This window comes from Macaca nemestrina, chromosome 15 (genome assembly GCF_043159975.1).
Source record: "Macaca nemestrina isolate mMacNem1 chromosome 15, mMacNem.hap1, whole genome shotgun sequence".
Taxonomy (NCBI): Eukaryota; Metazoa; Chordata; class Mammalia; order Primates; family Cercopithecidae; genus Macaca; species Macaca nemestrina.
In genome coordinates, this window is record NC_092139.1 from 105,540,870 (window position 1) to 105,555,468 (window position 14,599).

The 14,599-nt window shown below is 47.5% G+C and overlaps 1 protein-coding gene across 2 annotated transcripts in view; it reads left to right on the forward strand.

Annotated features, from left to right (window-relative positions):
- The window catches only part of LOC105464466 (eukaryotic translation initiation factor 3 subunit L), a 42,045-nt gene extending 28,280 nt beyond the window's left edge, over positions 1-13,765 (forward strand). For both annotated transcript variants that reach the window (XM_011712414.2, XM_071080554.1), the window contains 4 exons: positions 1,343-1,513; positions 4,151-4,648; positions 11,590-11,670; positions 13,557-13,765. In XM_011712414.2, the coding sequence (XP_011710716.2) occupies positions 1,343-1,513; positions 4,151-4,648; positions 11,590-11,670; positions 13,557-13,595 (789 nt within the window). In that variant the 3' untranslated portion in view covers positions 13,596-13,765. The remainder of the gene's footprint in view (positions 1-1,342; positions 1,514-4,150; positions 4,649-11,589; positions 11,671-13,556) is intronic.
- Positions 13,766-14,599: the final 834 nt, after the last annotated feature.

Here is a 14,599-nt window from a genome sequence, read left to right on the forward strand (position 1 = left end):
TGGGAGGCTGAGGCAAGTGGATCGCTCGAGGTCAGGAGTTCGAGGCCAGCCTGGCCAACATGGTGAAACCCTGTCTCTGCTAAAAATACAAAAAAAAAAAAAAAAAAAAAAAAGCTAGCTGGGTGTGATGGTGGGCACTTGTAATCCCAGCTACTCAGGAGGCTGAGGTAGGAGAATCACTTGAACCTGGGAGGCAGAGGTTGCAGTGAGCCGAGATCATACCATAGCACTCCAGCCTGGGTGACAGAACAGGATTCCATCCCAGAAAAAAAAAAAAGAAGTAAAGATGTAATTCTGAGATGGTATGTTCATTGATACATGGTTAGCTGTTGTGTTCTTCCTAACCACAGAAAAATATTACAGATACTTTTTATTTGGTGTTTGGTTCATGTGTGTTTATGTGTTTCTGTCTTCCCTGTCCAAAAGGACTTAATTGAAAAAACAAGGAAAAATAACAAAACTGAGATGTATAGCATTTTGGAGCTGAAAGAGATTTTAGGAATTACCTGATCCAGAACCTTCTTGTTACAGCTAAGAAAATGGATTCCTCAAAACATACAACTTGGCCGGGCGCGGTGGCTCAAGCCTGTAATCCCAGCACTTTGGGAGGCCGAGACGGGCGGATCACGAGGTCAGGAGATCGAGATCATCCTGGCTAACACAGTGAAACCCCGTCTCTACTAAAAATACAAAAAAAACTAGCCGGGCGTGGTGGCGGGTGCCTGTAGTCCCAGCTACTCGGGAGGCTGAGGCAGGAGAATGGCGTGAACCCGGGAGGCGGAGCTTGCAGTGAGCTGAGATCCGGCCACTGCACTCCAGCCTGGGCGGCAGAGCGAGACTCCATCTCAAAAAAAAAAAAAAAAAAACATACAACTTAATTGATGAATAGGAAGATGGGCTCTCAAACTCTGGAACTGCAGATCTTCCTCTGCATAGTTCAGGGCTCTGCAGGGAAAACTCTTGGTGTTTCTTTTTTTTTTTTTTTGAGACGGAGTCTCGCTCTGTCGCCGGGGCTGGAGCGCAGTGGCCGGATCTCAGCTCACTGCAAGCTCCGCCTCCCGTGTTTACGCCATTCTCCTGCCTCAGCCTCCTGTGTAGCTGGGACTACAGGCGTCCGCCACCTCTCCCGGCTAGTTTTTTGTATTTTTTTAGTAGAGACGGGGTTTCACCGTGTTAGCCAGGATGGTCTCGATCTCCTGACCTCGTGATCCACCCGTCTCGGCCTCCCAAAGTGCTGGGATTACATGAGCCACCACGCCCGGCCAACTCTTGGTGTTTCTACCTCTGGTTCTATCTAGGATGAATTGAGACTCATGGATGTATGTTCCACCTCCTTCTGCAGAGTATGTATTCCCGCGTGCCAGAGTGCCAGGTCACCACATACTATTATGTTGGGTTTGCATATTTGATGATGCGTCGCTACCAGGATGCCATCCGGGTCTTTGCCAACATCCTCCTCTACATCCAGAGGACCAAGAGCATGTTTCAGAGGACCACATACAAGTATGAGATGGTAAGGGGGACTCTGCCTACCACCAATGACCTTTCTAATCAGAGGGCTCCTTGGCACCTATGCCAACCGTTCTTGGTAAACACCATCCAAAATATTGCAATTTTAAGCCAGGAGTTCACGGCTGTAGAGCGCTCTATGATGATTGTGCCTACTAGTAGATCACCCAGCTGGAGTGCAGTGACGCAGTCACAGCTCACGTCAGCCTCAACCTCCTGGGATCAGGCGATCATCCTATCTCAGCCTTCCCAATAGCTGGGTCTAAAAGTGCACACAACAGACACAACAACAACGGCTCAGCGGCTAATTTTTTTTTTTTTTGAGACCAAGTCTCTGTCACCCAGGCTGGAGTGCAGTGGTGCGGTCTCAGCTCACTGCAACCTCTGCTTCCTGGGTTCAAGTGATTCTCCAGCCTTAGCCTCCTGAGTAGCTGGGACTACAGACATGTGCCATCGCATCCAGCTGATTTTTGTATTTTTAGTAGAGATGGGGTTTCACCATTTGGCCAGGCTGGTCTCGAACTCCTGACCTCAGGTGATCCATCCACCTTGGCCTCCCAAAGTGTTGGGATTATAGGCGTGAGCCACCACCCCCGGCCAAAATGATGTTTTTTGTTTTGTTTGTTTGTTTGTTTGTTTGTTTTTTTGAGACGGAGTCTCGCTCTGTAGCCCAGGCTGGAGTGCAGTGGCCGGATCTCAGCTCACTGCAAGCTCCGCCTCCCGGATTCACGCCATTCTCCGGCCTCAGCCTCCCGAGTAGCTGGGACTACAGGCGCCCGCCACCTCGCCCGGCTAGTGTTTTGTATTTCTTAGTAGAGACGGGGTTTCACCGTGTTATCCAGGATGGTCTCGATCTCCTGACCTCGTGATCCACCCGTCTCGGCCTCCCAAAGTGCTGGGATTACAGGCTTGAGCCACCGCGCCCGGCCCAAAATGATGTTTTAATGGCTAGCATACTCTAAGAGTTTCTGTTGTGATGCCTGTTATCTCAGATCATTAACATCTTGATGATAATATCTTTTGTTTCAATTATATCCTCCAGCAGTGCCTACATTTATTTATTCAGCATCAATATGAACATCAGGCCAGGCGCGGTGGCTCAAGCCTGTAATCCCAGCACTTTGGGAGGCCGAGACGGGCGGATCACGAGGTCAGGAGATCAAGACCATCCTGGCTAACACAGTGAAACCCTGTCTCTACTAAAAAATACAAAAAACTAGCCCGGCGAAGTGGCGGGCACCTGTAGTCGCAGCTGCTCGGTAGGCTGAGGCAGGAGAATGGCGTGAACCCGGGAGGCGGAGCTTGCAATGAGCTGAGATCCGGCCACTGCACTTCAGCCTGGGCGACAGAGCGAGACTCCGTCTCAAAAAAAAAAGAAAAATACAAACATCAGAGTGTTCACTGGCTTCTGAGTGTTTTAATATAAGGTGTGGGCCGGGCGTGGTGGCTCACGCCTGTAATCCCAGCACTTTGGGAGGCCGAGATGGGTGGATCACGAGGTCAGGAGATTGAGACCATCCTGGCTAACACGGTGAAACCCCATCTCTACTAAAAAATACAAAAAACTAGCCGGGCGAGGTGGCGGGCGCCTGTAGTCCCAGCTACTCGGAGGCTGAGGCAGGAGAATGGCGTGAACCTGGGAGGCGGAGCTTGCAGTGAGCCGAGATCTGGCCACTGCACTCCAGCCTGGGCGACAGAGCGAGACTCCGTCTCAAAAAAAAAAAAAAAAAAAAAAAAATATAAGGTGTGGATATTGATGGGAAGGAGGATGGGTTCAAAGCATACATAGAATTGGGAGGAGCTTCCTAGGCAGAGAATAGCATGAGCAAAGTGGTTGAGACTTGAAGGTGTGGTGATGCAGCAGCACAATAAACCGTTTTGGCTGGAGGGCAAATAGGCAGTAGGAATTGGGTTATTGGATTCTGAGAACCTTCATTAACCCAGGTAAAGTATAGTCCCGTGTCATTTGATGCTGCAGATACATTCTGAGAAATGCACCGTTTGGTGATTTTGTTGTGTGAACATCCTAGAGTGTACTTACACAAACCTAGATGGGATAACCTACTACATACCCAGGCTACATGGTATAGCCTATGGCTCCTTGGCTACAAACTTCTAGAACATATTACTGTACTGAATAACATAGGCAGTTGTAACACAAGGTATTTGTGTATCTGAACAGAAAAGATACAGTAAAAATACAGGATTATAATCTTGTAGGATCACCATCCTATATGTGGCCCATGACCCGTTGTTGACTGAAACGTTGTTGCACAGCACATGACTGTTTAGTCTATATTCTGTCGGCATCAAAGTCGCATCAAAGGTTTTGGGTAACTCGTTCCTAACTGGTGTAAAAGGATTGACCTGCTAGTGATGTGTGGGACAAACTGGAGAGACTAAGGCAGAGGTGCCAGTAAGGAATCCAGGAAATGGCTAAGGAGGATCTGGAGCTAGGATGGAAGTTAAGTAGATCTAGAGGGAGGATTGGAAGAGAGGTGGGGTAAATTCAGTGGCTGGTATGAGACAACTGGGTAAGTCAAAGATCTGTGCAGAGAATGGTGAGGCCAGTTGACTGACGGTGGGGACCTCAGGAAGTCCATCTTATTTGACCGGGTACAACTCTCCACCCCATTCCCAGATTAACAAGCAGAATGAGCAGATGCATGCGCTGCTGGCCATTGCCCTCACTATGTACCCCATGCGTATTGATGAGAGCATTCACCTCCAGCTGCGGGAGAAATATGGGGACAAGATGCTGCGCATGCAGAAAGGTGACCCACAAGTCTATGAAGAACTTTTCAGTTACTCCTGCCCCAAGTTCCTGTCGCCTGTAGTGCCCAACTATGATAATGTGCACCCCAACTACCACAAAGAGCCCTTCCTGCAGCAGCTGAAGGTGTTTTCTGATGAAGTGCAGCAGCAGGCCCAGCTTTCCACCATCCGCAGCTTCCTCAAGCTCTACACCACCATGCCTGTGGCCAAGCTGGCTGGCTTCCTGGACCTCACAGAGCAGGAGTTCCGGATCCAGCTTCTTGTCTTCAAACACAAGATGAAGAATCTGGTGTGGACCAGCGGCATCTCAGCCCTGGATGGTGAATTTCAGTCAGCCTCAGAGGTTGACTTCTACATTGATAAGGTATGCTGTCCCCGGGCTTGGGGTCTTGTATTAAGTGTTCACGATCTTTCATTCACTATTGTGGGCACATGAAAGTATATCGGGGAACAAAATCAGAGATTCCTGCCCTTGTGGTACTGTCACAAGGTGCCAGGCGCGGTGGTTCACGCTGGTAATACTAGTACTTTAGGGGAGGCTGGGGTAGGAGGATCACTATAGCCCAGGAGTTCAAGACCAGCCTGGGCAATGTAGTGAGACCTTGTCTCTGTTTACAAAAAAAAACACGAGATAAACAATAGATGTTTTTTGGGGTTTTTTTGTTTGTTTTGTTTTGTTTTTGTTTTTGTTTTTGTTTTGAGACAGAATTTCGCTCTTGTTGCCCAGGCTGGAATGTGATGGCACGATCTTGGCTCACCACAACCTCCGCCTCCCAGGTTCAAGCGATTCTCCTTCCCCAGCCTCCTGAGTAGCTGGGATTAGAGGCATGTGCCACCATGCCCAACTAATTTTGTATTTTTGGTAGAAATGGAGTTTCTCCATGTTGGTCAGGCTGGTGTCAAACTCCTGACCTCAGGTGATCTGCCACCCTTGGCTACCCAAAGTGCTGGGATTACAGGCGTGAGCCACCATGCCCAGCTAACAATAGATGTTATAATTAAACTATGTAATAAGAGGTTGCCAAGCACTGCAGAGTAAAGGGAGGAAGAGGTGGTGGGAGGCACAGGTTGCAGTGTTAAATATGGTGTTCAGACAGGCTTTGTTGAGAAAGTGAAGTTTAAGCTAAGCTAAGACTTGAAGGGAGTGGTTTTTGGTTTGTTTATTTTTTGACAGTCTTAGTCTGTTGCCCAGGCTTGAGTGCAGTGATGCAGTCTCGGCTTACTCAACCTCTGCCTCCCAGATTCAAGCAATTCTCCTGCCTCAGCCTCCTGAGTAGCTGGGATTATCACACATGGCTAATTTTTGTATTTTTAGTAGAGACAGGGTTTTGTCGTGTTGGCCAGGCTAGTCTCAAACTCCTGACCTCAAGCAATACACCCGGTGGAGGATTCTTACTAGCTCACCAAAGGCCGTACACGGTGTCTCTTGCCTGTAATCCCAGCACTTTGGGAGGCCGAGGTGGACAGATCATGAGGTCAAGAGATCAAGACCATCCTAGCCAACATGGTGAAACCCCATCTCTACTAAAAATAAATTAGCTGGGCATGGTGGTACATGCTTGTAGTCCCAGCTACCTGGGAGGCTGAGGCAGGAGAATCACTTGAACCGGGAGGCAGAAGTTGCAGTGAGCTGAGATCGCGCCACTGCACTCTAGCCTGGCAACAGAGCAAGACTCTGTCTCAAGAAAAAAAAATGCTCCCCAGATACCTGGAGGAAGAGCCTTCCAGGCAAAGGAACAGTTAGAGCAAAGAACCCGAAGAGGAGTGAGGCCAGTAAGTTTAAGGGACACCTGCGGTATGCCCGAGTGGCCTGAGAAAGGAGGCTATGTAGATGAGGTTGGAGAAAGGGGGATGGTGCTTTGTAGACTGTTGGAGTACTTTACAAGTGGGAAGCCATTGTCCTGCTGCCTTTTTAATTTTTTTATTTTTAGTTAGCAATAATCACACCTCACATAACCTTCATTGGCCATACTGCCACTGCACAAAGCTTTTTTTTTTTTTTGAGACGGAGTCTCATTCTGTCGCCCAGGCTGGAGTGCAGTGGCACGATCTTGGCTCACTGCAACCTCCGCCTCCCGAGTTCATGCGATTCTCCTGCCTCAGCCTCCTGAGTAGCTGGGATTACAGACGCACACTACCGCACCCAGCTAATTTTTTGTGTATTGTTAATAGAGACAGGGTTTCACTATGTTGACCAGACTGATCTTGAACTCCTGACCTCGTGATCTGCCCGCCTTGGCCTCCCAAAGTGCTGGGATTACAGGCATGAGCCACCGTGTCTGACCTTTTAAAAAAATTTTATTTATTTATTTGTTTTTGAGACGTCTCGCTCTGTCGCCCAGGCTGGAGTGCAGTGGTGCGATCTCAGCTCACTGTAACCTCCACCTCCCAGGTTCACGCCGTTCTCCTACCTCAGCCTCCTGAGTAACTGGGACTACAGGCACCCACCACCACGCCCGGGTAATTTTTTGCATTTTTTAGTAGAGACGGGGTTTCACCGTGTTAGCCAGGATGGTCTGAATCTCTTGACCTCGTTGATCCGCCCATCTCAGCCTACCAAAGTGCTGAGATTACAGACGTGAGCCACTGCATCCGGCCTCTCTTTTTTTTTTTTTTTTTTTTTTTTTTTTTTTTTGAGACGGAGTATCGCTCTGCCGCCCAGGCTGGAGTGCAGTGGCCGGATCTCGGCTCACTGCAAGCTCCGGCTCCCAGGTTCACGCCATTCTCCTGCCTCAGCCTCTCGAGTAGCTGGGACTACAGGCGCCCGCCACCGCGCCCGGCTAGTTTCTTTTTTTTTTTTAAGACAAGGTCTCGCTCTAGTTGCCCAGGCTGTAGTGCAGTGGTGCAATCTCAGCTCACTGCAGCCTCAACTTCCTGGGCTCAGGTGATTGTCCTACCTCATCCTCCCAAGTAGCTGGGATTACAGGCGCACATCACCACGACTGGCTAATTTTTTGTATTTTTAGTAGAGATGGGATTTCGCCATGTTGCCCAGTCTGGTCTCGAACTCTGATATGCACCATTGTTCCCAGCTGATTTTAAGTTTTTACTTTATAGAAACAGGGTCTCACTTTGTTGCCCAGGCTAGTTTCAAGTGATCCTCCTACCTTGGCCTCCCAAAACGCAGGGATTACAGGTGTGAGCCACTGGGCCTGTCCTGTCCTGATGTCTAACACCTTGGGTTAGTGCTGCCTGTTTGTGAACTTTATATAATGGAATTACATAGTATGTACTCTTTAAGTCTGGCTTCTTTTGCCCAACATTATAATTGAGTGAGTCACCGTCCATTGTGTGTAGCAGTGATTCCTTCGTGTTTGTTGTTCTGATAGTCCAGCATCTACTGTTGTTATTGTACTGCAGTTTATCCATTTTCCTGTTGATTAACATTTGGATGGTTTGTATATTACAAAAAATACAAGAAAGATTTTTACAGAGTGACTAGTAATACATTTGTGTATGCCTGTGTATGCATCAAGTTCTTTCCAGAAGGATAAACAAGCAACATAGCAGTAGCTTCCTCTCAGGAGGGGAGGCGGGTTGAAGAACGGTGTTAGTTTTCACTGGTACTTTTAAGTTCAAGCTGGACATTTTAATGTCTGATAAGATTTTCGTTTTTATTTATTTATTTAGATACACAAATTAACTGAGTGTAGTAGTGCATGCCTGTAATCCCAGCTACTTGGGAGGCTGAGGCACAAGAATTGCTTTAGCCTAGGAGGTGGAGGTTGCAGTGAGCCAAGACCACGCCACTGCACTCCAGCCTAGGTGACAGAGTAAGACCCTGTCTCCATAAATAAATTGAATGGGCCGGGCGCGGTGGCTCAAGCCTGTAATCCCAGCACTTTGGGAGGCCGAGACGGGCGGATCACGAGGTCAGGAGATCGAGACCATCCTGGCTAACACGGTGAAACCCTGTCTCTACTAAAAAATACGAAAAACTAGCCGGGCAAGGTGGCGGGCGCCTGTAGTCCCAGCTACTCGGGAGGCTGAGGCAGGAGAATGGCGTAAACCCGGGAGGCGGAGCTTCCAGTGAGCTGAGATCCGGCCACTGCACTCCAGCCTGGGCAACACAGCGAGACTCCGTCTCAAAAAAATAAAATAAAATAAAATAAAAATAAATTGAATGGGCCAGGCGCGGTAGCTCACACCTGTAATCCCAGCACTTTGGGAGGCCGAGGCTGGTGGATCACGAGGTCAGGAGATCGAGACCATCCTGGTTAACACGGTGAAACCCCATCTCTACTAAAAATACAAAAAATGAGCTGGGTGTAGTGGCGGGCACCTGTAGTCCCAGCTACTCAGGAGGCTGAGGCAGGAGAATGGCATGAACCCAGGAGGCGGAGCATGTAGTGAGCCGAGATTGCGCCACTGCACTCCAGCCTGGGCGCCAGAGCGAGACTCAATCTCAAAAAAATAATAATAATAAATAAATTGAATGAATGAACGAATGAGCAATTCAGTAGTTATTAGTATGTTCACAGTGTTTTGCAACCATCTCCACTGTCTTAATTCCAAAACATTTCTGTCCCCCCAAGAAGAAGCTCCCTACCCACTAGCAGTCACTTGCAGTTCCCCAGTTCTCCCTTTCTGCCATCCCCTGGCAAACCAGTAATCTGCTTTTGGTCTCTCTGCATTTGACATTTCAGATAAGTGGAATCATGTAATATATGGGCTTTTGTGTTTGGGTTCTTTCACTGAACATGTCTTCAAGTTTCATCCGTGTTATAGCATGTGTCAGTACATTCCTTTTATAGCTGAATAATATCCCATGTATTAAGGTACTGCATTTTGTTTATCCATTTGTTAGTTGTTGGACATTTGAGATTTTGGGGTTTTTTTGTTCCTTTTTTCACTTTTTGGTTTAGGAATAGTGCTGCTGTGAATATTCATTTAGAAGTTATTATGTGAACATATGTTTTTAATTTTCAGCTATATATCTAGTTGTGGAATTTCTAGGTCAGTTTGGGTAGTCTGTTTTTGCAAGTTCATCTTGCTTTAAAATAAATACTCTCATTTCATTTTTATGACTTCTGGAAGATTTGGTTTTTGGCATAAGTTAGCTACCCCGATACAAACAGTTTTGCCAAAAGTAATAACACGTCAATAGTGGAAGTTTTCCAATACTGTTATAAATCATGCTTTTATAAATCAAAGAAAACTCAGCCAGGCTTGGTAGCGTGTACTTGTAGTCCCAGCTATGGGAGGGAGTCCCTTATAGCCCCTGCCTTAGAAGGCTGAGGCAGGAGGATGACTTGAGCCCAGGCGTTTGAGGCTACAGTGAACTACGATCTAGCCACTGCGTTCCAGCCTGGGTAACAAAGTGAGACCCTGTCTCTAAAAATAAATAAATACATAAATAAAGAAAAATAAAACTCTCCCTTGCCAGAATCATGTCAAGCCTGGTTTTTTTTCTCCTTTTTTTTTTTTTTTTTTATTTGGAGATAGCATCTTACTCCTCCAGTTGTCCAGGCTGGGGTGCAGTGGCAAAAATCACGGCTCACTGCAGCTTCAACTCCTGGGAGCTCAGGTGATCTTCCTACCTCAGCCTCCCAAGTAGCTGGGACTACAGGAGTGCACCACCACATCTGGCTAATTTTTGTATTTTTTGTAGAGATGGAGTTTTACCATGTTGCCCAGCCTGGTCTCAAATGCAAACTCCTTGGGTTCAGGTTGTCTGCCCACCTCTGCCTCCCAAAGTGCTGGGATTACAGGCGTGAACCACCATGCCTGGCCTAGTTTTTTCTTAATACCTGACATATATACATTCTTTGGCAATTATAGTAGCCTCCTGCATCTTTCTGTCACCTCTTAATTACCAGCCTAGCTATTCTCAACTAATCTGGGTGGTTTAACAAAACATTTATCCTAAGAATTGGCCATTTGGTTATTATTTAGTGCATGTTTTATTGTTATTCCTCTGGTGCTGGTTCAGGTTCGTCTTTGGCAAAGTGCTTCTTTTTTTCCCCCTTTTTGACTCTTCTTTCTTAACTTGAAAGAAATCCTATCAGAGATTTAGAATGTTCTTAGGTCTTAACCTAGAGGATGTAGAAACTTTTAAAGTAAAACGGTGTTCAAAATATTTTCAGCTAAAAACAAAATTTGAAGATTGGACGAATTTGCAATTTTATCAACAGTGTAGACGTGGAAACTTTTTTTTTGAAATGGAGTCTCTGTTGCCAAGGCTGGAGTGCAATAACACAATCTTGGCTCACTGCAGCCTCTGCCTCCCGGGTTCAGGTGATTCTCCTGCCTCAGCCTGCCACGTAGCTGGGATTACGGGTGCCCATCACTATGCCCAGCTAATTTTTGTATTTTTAGTGGAGATGGGGTTTCACCATGTTGGTCAGGCTGGTCTCGAGCTCCCAGCCTCCCAAAGCACTGGGATTACAGGCGTGAGTCACCGTGCCCGGCCAGCATAAATATCTTTATTCCCCAAATAAAAAAGACTAGGCCGGGCGTAGTGGCTCACACCTGTAATCCCAGTACTTTGGGAGGCCGAGGCGGGTGGATCACAAAGTCAGGGGATTGAGACCATCCTGGCTAACATGGTGAAACCCTGTCTCTACTAAAAATGCAAAAAATTAGCTGGGCATGGTGGCGGGCGCCTGTAGTCCCAGCTACTCGGTACTCAGGAGGCTGAGGCAGGAGAATGGTGTGAACCCAGGAGGCGGAACTTGCAGTGAGCTGAGATCGCACCACTGCACTCCAGCCTGGGCAACAGAGTGAGACTGTCTCAAAAAAAATAAATAAAAGACAAAAATAAAAGTCTAGAAAATAAAAGTACAAATGAATTGATTAAAAATATATATATAAACTTGACCGGGTGCGGTGGCTCACGCCTGTAATCCCAGCACTTTGGGAAGCTAAGGCGAGTGGTTCACCTGAGGTCAGGAGTTCAAGACCAGCCTGACCAACATGGTGAAACCTCATCTCTACTAAAAATACAAAAATTAGCCAGACAAGATGGCGGGCACCTCTAATCCCACTTACTCGGGAAGCTGAGGCAGGAGAATTGCTTGAACCCTGTAGGCAGAGGTTGCAGTGAGCTGAGATCGTGCCATTGAACTTCCAGCCTGGGCGACAAAAGCAAAACTCCGTCTCAAAAAAAAAAGGGGGGGGGGAAGAAAGAACTCTCTAGAGAGAGTGACTTACTGTTAACTGGTGGTGTTTTTCCAGTGGTCTTTTCCCCGCCTTTACATCTAACACTATCATTTGTCACTTGAAAGTCCATGGTGGCTCCTGGGTTAGATGGCCCTGCTCCTCCACCTGACTCCTCCTCTTCCCTGACTCTGCTTTCCTCCACAGGACATGATCCACATCGCGGACACCAAGGTCGCCAGGCGTTATGGGGATTTCTTCATCCGTCAGATCCACAAATTTGAGGAGGTGAGAGATCTGAGAGAAGAGGGGTTTTTGTTGGCTCAAGACAGGGCTTAGGAACTGAATCGAGAGTTTACATTTTTTTTGTTTTTTTGAGACAGAGCTCTGTCGCCCAGGCTGGAGTGCAGTGGTGTGATCTCAAGCTCCGCCTCCTGAGTTCACAACATTTTCCTGCTTCACCCTCCCAAGTACCGAGTAGCTGGGAGTACAGGCACCCGCCACCATGCCCAGCTAATTTTTTGCATTTTTAGTAGAGACAGGGTTTCACCGTGTTAGCCAGGATGGTCTCGCTCCCCTGACCCTGTGATCCACCCGCCTCGGCCTCCCAAAGTGCTGGGATTACAGGCGTGAGCCACCACGCCCAGCCAAGAGTTAACATTTTTTAAATTTTTATTTCTTTATTTATTTTGAGACGGAGTCTTATACTGTCATGTGATCTTGGCTCACTGCAACCTCTGCCTCCCAGGTTCAAGCGAGTCTCCCGCCTCAGCCTCCCACCTCAGACTCCCGCATAGCTGGAATTACAGACGTGTGCCACCACACCCAGCTAATTTTTGTATTTTTGGTAGAGACGAGGTTTCACCATGTTGGCCAGGCTGATCTCTAGCTCCTGGCCTCAAGTGATCCAGCCTGCCTTAGCTTCCCAAAGTGTTGGGATTACAGGCATTAGCCACCATGCCCGGCCTTTTAAAATTTTTCATTTCTGTTATTAAGAAAGCCTACTGCCCTCTAGCCTGGGCAACAGAGCAAGACCCCGTCTCAAGAGAAAAGAAAGGAAGAAAAAGAGACCAGGCGCAGTGGCTCATGCCTGTAATCCCAGCACTTTGGGAGGCCAAACTTGAGATTAGGAGTTTAAGACCAGCCTGGCCACATGGTGAAACCTCGTGTCTACTAAAAATAAAAAATTAAGTGGGTGTGGTGGTGCATGCCTGTAATCCCATCTATGCAGAAGGTTGAGGCGGGAGAATCACTCGAACCTAGGAGGTGGAGGCTGCAGTGAGCAGAGATCGTGCCACTGCAAAAGAAAGCCTGAGGTTGGCCCTTTAAATTTTCAAGCTAGACTGGCTGGCTGCTTGGGGTTTGGGGAGTGGGGTTGGGCCTGTAGGAATTGCTGCATCAGCCTTCTCCAGAGCATCTCTTTCCAAGATCTCCCTCTGCGGGTGGCCAGCGCTCCTCTCCCTCCCTGGTATTTCCTAATATGGGTGGATTCACTGCCTGCTCTTGCCCATCCCTCCCCATTTGGCATTGTTTTCCAACTTAGACAGGTCTGGCTAGTTCCTGCAGGCTGGAGGACAGGAAACTCTGTTTTGACATACTTGGTGCATTCCTTGTCTTGCCCTAGGAGAGGTCTTATGGGTCAGGTCAAACACTGTAAGGGTGTGGGTCTCTCTCTATGGCCATTGCTGGGGCTACTGTGTCCTGGTGCTTTGAGTTCTCCAGCAGAGGTCAGGCTCTTCCTGCAGGATCCTAACAGCCCTGCTGCTTTTTACTTTCTGGCTGTTTAGATCACATCTGTCAGGGCAGTGGGCTAGAGCTGTCTTCTAACAAGGATCCTGTTCTTGTGAAAGGAGAAAGCTGCTGATTCTTCCCCTAACTGAATTAGTAACCTTGAAACATCTGGCCACTCTGAATCCTTTTTCTGTCAGATGGATAGAGCAGTGTTGGGTATGGGTTTGTTGAGTGTGAAGGGCAGGTAAAAGAACAATCTGCATGAACTGTGCAGGGCCATATGAATGTCACAGCTTTGCATACTCATAGTGGACACCCACATCAGAGACTTCCTTTCTTGGCTTCAGAGGAGCAGCTGGGAATCTGACCTAGTGATCATACACACTATAGGAAAGGGGTTGGGGAAATCCCTGTGTGTAACTTTGCTTTTCTTTCTCTTCTAGCTTAATCGAACCCTGAAGAAGATGGGACAGAGACCTTGACGACATTCACACACATTATTCAGGAAGCTCTTTTGATATATTATAGGCAGGAAGTGTTTTTGCTACCATGAAACCTTTACCTAGATCAGCCATCAGCCTGTCAACTCAGTTAACAAGTTAAGGACCGAAGTGTTTCACGTGGATCTCAGTAAAGGATCTTTGGAGCCAGATTTGTTGACTCATTATTGTAGGAGAGGATTTGTGGGTTATGGCAGTAATACATCATTTCCCATGTGTCCTGATGCTTTCAGGATACAACAGTTGTTAGTGTTTAAATGGAATTATTTTTATTTTATGCTTTTGAGACAGAGTCTCACTCTGTCTCCCAGGCTGGAGTGCAGTAGTGTGATCTCGGCTCGCTGCATCCTCCGCCTTCCAGGTTCAAGCAGTTCTGCCTCAGCCTTCCAAGTAGCTGGGATTACAGGCATGTGCCACCACACTCAGCTAATTTTTGTATTTTCAGTAGAGATGGGTTTTACGATGTTGGCCAGGCTGGTCTCAAACTCCTGGCCTCAAGTGATTTGCCTGCCTTGGCCTCCCAAAGTGCTAGGATTACAGGATTACAGGAATGAGCCACCACGCCCCGCCTAAATTGAATTCTTTTTTTTTTTTTTTTTGAGATGGAGTCTCGCTGTGTCGCCCAGGCTGGAGTGCAGTGGCGCAATGTCGGCTCACTGCAAACTCTGCCTCCCGGGTTCCCGCCATTCTGCCTCAGCCTCCTGAGTAGCTGGGACTACAGGCACCTGCCACCACGCCCGGCTAATTTTTTGTGTTTTTTAGTAGAAATGGGGTTTCACCGTGTTAGCCAGGATGGTGTTGATCTCCTGACCTTGTGATCCACCCGTCTCAGCCTCCCAAAGTGCTGGGATTACAGGCGTGAGCCACCGCCCCTGGCCCTAAATTGAATTCTTAAATCCCTCTTGTTCATAAAACAATATTTCGGTTTACAGGACATTTTCACATTCAGTATTTTGTTTGTGCCTCACAAAATCCTATGAAATTTA